Genomic DNA, 10,575 nt, shown 5'->3' on the forward strand with positions numbered 1-10,575 from the left:
TTCTTTAAAGAAATATCTTAAGCTAACATTACGTAAAATTTCAAATTTTATACTTCAATTACAACATCAATATTTTAGAACCCACAGAGTGAATATACCTTATTTGGATTGAAGCGTTCATGTAAATTTATTATTACAAATAATAAGTTTGAATGAGAAAGGCTGGGTCTGACCGCTAGATGGATTAATTTGGGTTTTAAAGGTTGGTTAATAGAGTAGCGTGAGCGTGGCGAGCGAAGCATGTGTACAGAGTTATGCGCTTGTTTTAATTAATCCACCTAGCGGTCAGACCCAATCTTTCTCATTCAAACTTTTGTTTGTAAAAAGAGATAATATTTTACTAAAGCAATTATCAGTCGTAATTTGTTGAATCTGTAAAAATAGATTTACATGAACGCTTCAATCCAATAAATGTATATTCACTCTTTAGGTTCTGAAATATTCATGTTGCAATCTATACGTATAAAAATGCAGCCCGGTCTGTCTGTCTGATCCATATAGGCTCGAAAACTACCGAACCAATGGACTTGAAAATGTGTATGTAGGGGTTTTTGGTACAGATAAAGGTTCCTACGGTCTCTGGAAGGGGGGGGGGGGGTCCATATAAATGAAACATAAATTTCTGCACAACTCAGGGAGAAACCACGCAAATTAAAACGAATTTGGCATGTGGATGTTTTAGGAGGTACAAATATGTCCATAATAGTTGGACGCCCCTCCCTTTTCTTGAAAGGAGGGGTTCCATACAAATGAAAAACAAATTTCTGCACATCTCGAGAACTAATCAACTAAATGGAACCAAATTTGGCAGGTAAATGTTTTTAGTGGTAAAAAATATGTCCATATTATTTTGACACCCCTCCTTCTTTTGGAAGGGAGGGGTGCCATACAAATGAAACACAAATTTCTGCACATCTCGAGAACTAACCGAGTACAAGGAACCAAATTTAGCATGTGAATATTTTTAGGGGTAACAAATATGTCCATAATGGTTCAACACCCCTCCCTTTTCTGGAAGCGAGGGGTTCCACGCAAATGAAACACAAATTTCTGCACATCTCGAGAGCTAACCAACTAAATGGAACCAAATTTGGCAGGTGAATGTTTTTAGAGGTAACAAATAGGTTACATAATCGACCTATGGCAACATTTTGAATTGTAAGATGGCAACTTCCGGTTTTTGGAAAACAGCCAAAAATGGCAATTATTGAGTGTTATTCGATCATTTCCGGCTGTTCCCCAGGAACATGTGCCTCCAGGAGAGGGAACCATTATGGACATATTTGTTACCTCTAAAAACATTCAACCAGAATGACGCTCAGATGCCAGAAATTATCTTAAATACCATTTTGAAATCCAAGATGGCGAACTCCGGTTTCTGAAAAACAGCCTAAAATAACCAAATATCATCCAATATGAGTAATTCTGAAACCAGAATGATGCAATGAGCTAACAATTGACCTCAGGCACCATTTTGAATTGCTAAATGGCAACTTCTAGGAAACAATCGAAAATGACCGAATAATACTCAATATGGATATTTCCGTAATTGAGATGATGCATAGAAACCAAACATTGACCCTTGACACCTTTTTGAATTTAAAGACGACCACTTTTAGTTTGTGGAAAACAACCAAAATTACTAAATACTTCCCAATATAAGTATATCCGGTGTAAGATTGATGCCAGAAAGTCTGCTGAAAATGACCGAATACCACCCAATATTAATGTATTCAGAATTAAGTCGAAATGACAACATCCTCGACTTTTGGCATCTGTACAAAAATCGAGGATGTTGTCATTTCGATAAAACCAATCATTTCAAATGATTTGTTATTTGACTTTGAACATATCCTATGGCCGATTCGTCGTGCATTTGCAGACTTTGAACACATCGCAAGGAATCAATGAATTTGGAACGTTCAAATAGTACGATACCAAGTTTAAATTATGTTGAGGTCACATATATCGATCATAACAGGTATAGTTTTAAATAGTCTTTGAAATTCTTTTCTTTCCAAAACTTTTGAGCCACATAACAAATTGTTATGAAGTTTGTTATTTGTAAGTTCGAGTGATGATTCGTTCGTATGACACTAGTCATGTTCAAATAAGTCATGTAATCTTTGAGTTAATAGACTTTCGTTGTTTTATTTACAATTAAACACATAACGGTTGCTTAAGTTCGATTATAATCAAATGAAATGGGAACGTACAGGGCAGCCATACTTTGAAACCATGTGTTCAATCATAATTCATCAGTTAACCCTTAACTAGCCCGCTCATCTGATAATATTGATCAAATCGGTTGTGTAGTTTCTGAGATAATGAAGTTTCATTATTTTCACATTTCGGTACATTACAGACGAAGTTACAGTTCGATTACAGTAAAACTCAATAGGGTGTTATGAGGTACCTAGAGTTATCAATTGACACTAATTTTGTGAGAATCAGGTCAGCCATCTCTGAGAAAAGTGAGTAAGTCCAAAGTAGTCTTCGGAATATGATCTATTTCATAGCTGGATTTCACATTTTTGAACATAACAGGCAAAATGATAGTCCGATTGCGAAACAAATCATTTGAATCTTATGAGGCAGCTAGACCTTCCATTTGACATTGATTTTATGAAAATCGGTCAAGCCATCTCTGAGAAACATGAGTGTGATTGAACTGTCTTCAGAACACGTTTCTTTCCATAACTTTTGAACCACATGTTCAATCTTCGTAAAGTTCAAATGTTTAGGGTATATCAGATAGCCCGTTCATTTGAAATCAATTTTGTTCAAATCGGTTTTGTAGTTGTTGAGATAATGATGTTTCATGCGATTACAACAAAATTTAATAGAGTATTATAGGATAATAAGCCCTTTCATCAGCAATTAATTTTATGAAAATCGGTTAAGCCATCTCTGAGAAAAGTGCGTGAGAATAAAAATCTGCATATCCACACATACACACACACACACACACATACAGAAAATGTCGAGTGATATATGCCTTTCGGCCCTTTGGAGCACTTTTCTATCTTCGGTTTTGCAAGCGATTGCTAAACCTTTCTAGGAGAAAACAAAAATAGCTTGAATATTTTATGTCACTTAGGGAGTTTGATTCAATTTTTTTTATTCAGAAAATAGCTAAGTTATTTCATGTCATTCAGGGTAGAGTCAGGAATATTTAATAAACATCTCATGCACACTGCCAAAGCTGCTTGCGAGAAAAACCGCCGTTTGCAATCGGCAAGAATATACATTGTCTACATTCCATGATAACACTGGTCAACATATGTGCACTCCAAAAGCTCTAACCGGAAAAATAAAAGATTATACCTATTCAACCATTCCTGTAAATTTTGGTGGCAGCTAGCTGAGACTATCTGATGAAAAAATAACCTAAATCTTTTATTTTTCCTGAATAACGTCAGTTAGCTTTGATGACAAACAAGTGCAAATGTGCAGACTTTTCTTTGATTATGTTGTTTGTATGATTGTTGAATGCAAGTTTTATTTTCCTTTGCAGGTGATATTGTAATTAAGGAGGGAACAATAGGATCAAAAATGTACTTTATTCAAGAAGGAATCGTTGATATTGTAATGGCAAACGGAGAGGTAAGGTTTTCTTTGCTAACGTAATTTTTGCTTGTTTGTGTATCAATCTATTTCACCAGTCATCTCACAACTAGTCTAAATATAGATGAGTTATAATAACAAATCCAGAGAAAAAAGTTGTTCTGAAACAAATCCAACCATTTTTACGTCTCTAAAAAAACCTGTTGTTTCTAACAATGGTTGTTATTATGCTGTTCTGTGAAAAACAAAGCCTTGGTGCTACATTCCCATTCGAAACTCAACCTCTTTTTTTTAAAGGGGGGAATGTTTGTAATGATTTATTTATGTACTAATATCTATTCAGAATTAATATTGTGTGTTCTGCCACAAATGGTGACATTTCAACACTATTATATATATATATATATATATATATATATATATATATATATATATATATATATATATATATATATATATATATATATATATATATATATATATATATATATATATATATATATATATATATATATATATATATATATATATATATATATATATATATATATATATATATATATATATATATATATATATATATATATATATATATATATATATATATATATATATATATATATATATATATATATATATATATATATATATATATATATATATATATATATATATATATATATATATATATATATATATTTGTACGCTTAAATTTATCGAAAAAATATACTGAAATGTGTTATAACTTTGTAAGGAAAAGTCCTGGAGATGTGTGGTCTTCAACAAAAACGTGTGTTTTGTATGCCCAAATGCTTCTTTAGAACGACGTTTTCTTGTAAAATGTTGCTAACAAAAGTTAAGTGCAAAAAATTAACTTTTAAGTAACTTTTACAGAAAATACTCTGTAACTCTGTACCCAATGAAGATAGCAATTTTGTTTGTTCAGCAAAGATTCATATTTTCGCACGTTCTAAAACTTTGCCGAATTAACCATTCCTCTATCTCTTAACACAAAAAAGTTAGTATTTATGATATATGAAAACCTACTGTAACATATGCTCGCCGTACTCTAATATAGGTGGATTGAGACAAATGGAACCTAAAGGAGTTTATATCGCAAATTGTCAAAAAGTATGAAAATTCAGCTTAACTTCAAAGAAAAGTATTGACATCATGATTCCACTTGCCCCTTTTCAACTTATACGTTCTTGAAGTTATCGAAAAAATAAGCTAAAATATGATATAACTTTGTAGGGAAAAGTGCTGAAGATATATGATCTATGGAAAAAATGTGTGTTTTGTGTGCCCTAACAATTCCTCCGAACTATATTTTCGTGTAAAATGCAACTAACAAAAGTTAGGTACAAAAAACTAACTTTTAAGTAAGGTCCAAGTAATATACTTTATAACTTTGTGCCGAAAGAAGATAGGATTTTCATTTGTTCAAAAAAGTTTCATATTTTTGAATCTTCTACAACTTTGCTGAACAAACTATTCTTCTATCTCTTAACACAAAAAAGCTATTTTTTTTTTCTTTTTAATATAGTAAACTTTTCATACTTTTTGACAATTTGCGATTATGCGGGTCATTCATACAAACGTTTGTACAAACGATCATTGCGAAGACACTGCCTTATTGGACCACTGTGCATTGTTTCGGCATCTGACCTTGGATGTAGGGTTGCAAATAGTGTAAAGTTCACAGCGTTTCCCGTTATTGCCCAAGTCTCTGAAAACTCTTCAGCGATGTGTTTCAGAAAGGTAGTGCAATAGTGCATACAGCGAACTTGGTTTAAGCGTGATATAAGGACAATTTGACAGATTTTCCGGATAAAAATCAGTGGCCACCAAGCACCCCAGATCTGAGCCCAGTGATTTTTTTACCCGGTGTTCTGATGGAGCTTGTTGAGTATAAAAGCTCCAACTTGGAACAGTTCCCAATCAAATAATTATAACAAATGGGTAACACAAATATATCTGAACTTGATAGAAATAATAATACCTGTAATATTCTTGATATGCTAGAATGATGAAAAGTACAGAGTTATATCAAATTCTGTTATCATACACATGAATGTTTAAAAATGTGTTTTTACAGCATATTTATAACAAACTTTGTCATCCAATTAGCAACTACCAAGCAACTATTCTAACTACCTCTGATCTTTTCCTGCCCAAAGGCTTACAAAACTTGCTATGATTTGTAATAATCAGTAAGTAATTTTGGTAGGAATTTCGATATTTTAACTATTAACGAGGCCAAGTTTAGAACACAAGTTGATGCAAAAAGTTCATGACAAAATATCAAGATTTGTTATCATTCTGATATTTTTGAGTGATCGGGTTATAACAAACGGGTAACACAGATATATCTGAACTTGATAGGAATAACAAAGCCTGTAATATTCTTGATATGCCAGAATGATAAAAAGTACCGAATTATATCGAATTATGTTATCATACACATGAATGTTCAAAAGTGCGTTTTTCTAAAAGCATATTTATAACAAAATTTGTTATTTAATTGACAAAATATTGTACATTCTAACTGATTCTGATCTTCTTCTGCCAAAAACCTTACGAAACTTGCTATAATTTATTAAAATCAGTAAGTTATTTTGATAGGAATTTTGATATTTTAACTATTAACAAGACCAAGTTTGAAACTCAAGTTTATACAAAAAGCTGGTAACAAAATATCAAGATTTGTTATAATCCTGATATTTTCGGCTGATCGGGTTTAAAGCTGTTCTTTAGAATATCTAGGATGAAATAGCTACAACAGCAATAGCTTCGGAAACGGTTTTAAGTTGGTAATGTTGAGTAAAGGAGTAAAAAATACTTAGAAATTATAGGTGTGATATTCACATATCATCAACTTATTGAACACGATGTAGTTCACAATATCATAAATATTGTTCATGAACTTAAAAATGCAACATTTTTATGAAAGCATAAGTCATCTTAATAATTTCTGAGATTAATTTTGTATGTGGGTCATTCCATGTCAAGTGATCAGGCAAATGCAACGACCCTCTCCGATTCACTTCAAAATGAATAAAATGATTTGTTTTAGGTCGAAACTGAATAATCAAGAGTTTTTGGCCAATCGGACGACCCCCCTTCATTTGCGGGGCCCTCCATTTTTGTATATTTTGACAAAAATCTTTTTCCATGTTTTGTAAAAACATCATATCTCAGAGACCCTAAGAGCTACAGACAATATTAGACATTCTTTTTGAAGGTTATTAAATTTACAATCGAATGGCATCAACAGATTTTGCAAACAGTGTTGCCAATATTGATATTTTTACGTTTAAAAAATAAAACTTCGTTTATTTGTTTCATAAATAATATTTATTCAACAAGTTTGTCAGAAATTAATTAACGTTTGATTTTTGTAGTACGTGACGATTTTTGTTTAACTTTTTGAGTTAAATTGAAATAGGTACCCGATCAGAGCTTGACAATGTCTTCATTAAAATGGTAGCGAAAGCTTGAAGTGTCGCCGAATGCATTCCTCAGATCCCTGAAACAGATTTAACTGAATCGAACCTGGCAGCACTGACAACTGGCGGATTTTATCGCTCGTTTTATTACAAATTTGAAATTTTGCTTTTAGTTGCCGAACCATTCCCTCTCCAGCACTTTCTAGACCTTTATTTTGCTGACTTGAGACAGCCTCAAAAGATTTTTTTGAAGCTTTTGATGCTTCGAGCAGTTTTTCTTCTTTTACTCGGCTCATGCGGAGTTTCCAACTCTTCAGCTGAATGATCCAACTCGCCAGTATCTATAACAAGGAAATAATGCATGTTAACTATAATGCTTGTAACATTACTTGTGCTGAGGTATACTTTTTTTTTACCGATTGCTACACCTGTTTCCTGATCTCGGGAATTAATTCTTACAACCTCCGTTCTCAGTGCTGCATCACAGGGATCATCGAAACCCTGCCCATAGACCACTACTTCATCTTCACAGACAGTCTCAGTGCCATTGAGGCTCTGCGATCGATGAAGACTGTGAAGCACACCCCGTATTTCCTGGGGAAAATACGGCGGTTTTCAAGTGCTTTAACAGATAAAAATTACCGGGTTACCTTAGCGTGGGTCCCTTCTCATTGTTCCATTCCGGGCAATGAAAAGGCTGACGCTTTAGCTAAGGTGGGTGCTATTGATGGCGATATTTATGCAAGACCAATTGCTTATGATGAATTTTATAGCATTTTGCGTCATAGAACACTCAACAGTTGGCAATCATCATGGAACTCAGATGAACTGGGACGGTGGCTACATTCCATTTTTCCTAAGGTATCGACGAAAGCATGGTTCAAGGGGTTGGATGTCGGTCGGGACTTCATTCGCGTGATGTCCAGACTCACGTTAAACACGCATCTCTTTCGTATAGGACTTGTAGACAGTAATCACTGCGTTTGTGGCGATGGCTACCATGACATCGAGCATGTTGTTTGGTCGTGTACCGAATACTGTGGTGTTAGGTCTGAGCTTATAGATTCCCTTCGGGCCCGAGGAAAACAACCGAACGTACCCGTTAGAGACATTCTGGGAAGCGGTGATCTACAGTACATGACACAGCTATACGGGTTTATAAAAAATGCTGGCATTAAAATTTGATTTCTTTTATCTATTTGCTAGAATACAATTTCTGTCACAAACTAAAAGAGAATGATACACCTGGCTGGAGACACTAAAACGAAGACTCGGCATCTCTATATTTACGCAGACACCTCAGACCAAAACTGCTCAAATAGAACATCACTGGTTAGCCACGTACAAATGAATACATTCTGTAATATAAAATAATTAAAAGCAAAATTGTAACACCCCTCCTCTCACCTTAAATCCCTACTAGCTCGTAGTCGGCCGCGAGAATAAAAAAGGCCTCCCTCTTTTACCTGCTAACTTAGAATTTATAAAATAAATGTACTTGGCTCAGTTAAACATTATTTGTATCATGCCGTGTCAAATAAACTATTTAAAAACTACAAAAATAAAACTGTTATTTCGTACCAATCTTCCAGTATAACAAATTTTATTTACTATTGCCATTTTTGCATAGTTTTTGTTACAGAAGTCCTGATCTTATGTTCAGAGCTTATGTCATGAAATAGCATATAAATAAAAAACGAATAATTATGCAAATCTTAACCTAAAACGACAGTGACCAGTTAGTTTAAAGATTCATCATTTCACATGGAATTACCTTAACAACACTGACTTTCAATTGATAATATTCTAATATTATAATTGTAATAGTTGGTCATTTATTAACTATTATATTTACATTACCATTATAACATAATTTGCAACACTACTGCATTTAAAAGTTTGATTTTGTATTTTTATCAGGTGGCAACTTCCTTATCAGATGGTTCTTATTTCGGAGAGATTTGTCTGTTAACGAACGCAAGACGAGTTGCTAGTGTTCGAGCGGAAACCTACTGCAATTTATTCTCATTAAGTGTTGATCATTTCAATGCTGTTCTGGACCAATACCCGTTGATGAGGAAAACGATGGAGACTGTAGCAGCGGAAAGGTGACATGTTATTAGAAGAAAAAAAAAACAATTCATCGGCGTGCGACCAGACCAAACTAAGCACTATTTTTCAAAAAAAGAGTTACTAACATCTGTGGATGTGAAAATATATAATATACCATTTATGAAACAAAAAAAAGCAAAATCATTTGAACAGTTCATAATGATATAATAACTAAAGTTCTCTGTAGAAGCTTATAGAATACATACGGGGTATTTAAACTTTGAACGCCGATTAATCGAAAAAAAAGCTTTTGGCACTTGGTTCGGTTTGCTTGCACGTCGACTAATTGTCGAAATTGAAACGAAAATTTAAATTTCTAAATATACATAATTTTTTTAGACTCAACAAAATCGGTAAAAACCCAAACATAATGACTCATAAAGAGGAATCAGAATCAGGTAACGCAGAAACTAATCAAATTAGCGCGGTGGTGAATGCACTAGCAGTTGAAGCAGAAAATAATTTAAACAACCTGAGGTGAGTTGAAATGACATATCCGTAAAATTGGTTATTTTTTATAAAATGTTTCTAGTGACGAGAGCGGAAGCTTGAAAAAGGTGCATTCTGATTTAAGTTTAACTGAACTGAATCAAAGCTTACGTATGAGTTTACCTAGGCCAAAAAGTGGTGAGTTTAGGGCCCTCTTTGAAGGTAATAGTCCTTAGAATATGAAAAACTCTCTCTGGATATGAAAAAAAAAATAAACTGAAAGTGAGACATTACGAGTTAGTTTTGAATTGAATTATAGCTTTTGATTTAATTGCACATATGTTTTCATGTGGCATGATTGCAGCCATTCGACTATTTCAAAAGATCAATTAATTAGTAGTACAATCTTAGCATTAAGTAAAAATAAATTGTCACCTAATCGCATGATGTGTGAAAGAAATACATATAAATATATATTTTTAGACAATCCCAGAATATTTCGAAAGAATATTTACCCTAACATCATAATATGATGTATAGAATACTAACATCATAATATGATGTATCTATCTATCTAAACATATAAAAATGCAGCTCTGTCTGTCTGTCTATCTGTCTATCTGTCTGTCTGTCTGTCTGTCTGATTCATATAGGCTTGGAAACTACCGAACCGATCGGCGTGAAATTTTGTATATAGGGGTTTTAGGGGCCGGGAAAGGTGACTAAGATAGTTCGAGACCCCTCCCCCTTCTGCAAGGGAGGGGTCCCATACAAATGAAACACAAATTTCTGCACATCTCGAGAACTAACCAAGCAAATGGAACCAAATATGGCATGTGGATGTATTTAGGAGTAACAAATATGTCCATGATGATTCGACACCCTTCCCTCTTCTGGAAGGGAGGGGTCCCATACAAATGAAACACAAACTTCTGCACATCTCGAAAACTAATCAAGCAAATGGAACCAAATTTGGCAAGTGGATGTTTTTAGGAGCAACAAATATGTCCATGTCGAT

The 10,575-nt window shown here is 33.6% G+C and overlaps 1 protein-coding gene across 1 annotated transcript in view; it reads left to right on the forward strand.

The window, feature by feature from the left end:
- Positions 1 to 10,044, forward strand: part of LOC129728611 (potassium/sodium hyperpolarization-activated cyclic nucleotide-gated channel 2-like) — a 536,552-nt gene extending 526,508 nt beyond the window's left edge. The window contains exons 11-14 of the mRNA XM_055687061.1: positions 3,518 to 3,606; positions 8,937 to 9,124; positions 9,468 to 9,605; positions 9,661 to 10,044. Of these exons, the coding sequence (XP_055543036.1) occupies positions 3,518 to 3,606; positions 8,937 to 9,124; positions 9,468 to 9,605; positions 9,661 to 9,793 (548 nt within the window). The 3' untranslated portion in view covers positions 9,794 to 10,044. The remainder of the gene's footprint in view (positions 1 to 3,517; positions 3,607 to 8,936; positions 9,125 to 9,467; positions 9,606 to 9,660) is intronic.
- The last annotated feature ends 531 nt before the right edge of the window (positions 10,045 to 10,575 follow it).

This window comes from Wyeomyia smithii, chromosome 3, assembly GCF_029784165.1.
Source record: "Wyeomyia smithii strain HCP4-BCI-WySm-NY-G18 chromosome 3, ASM2978416v1, whole genome shotgun sequence".
NCBI lineage: Eukaryota > Metazoa > Arthropoda > Insecta > Diptera > Culicidae > Wyeomyia > Wyeomyia smithii.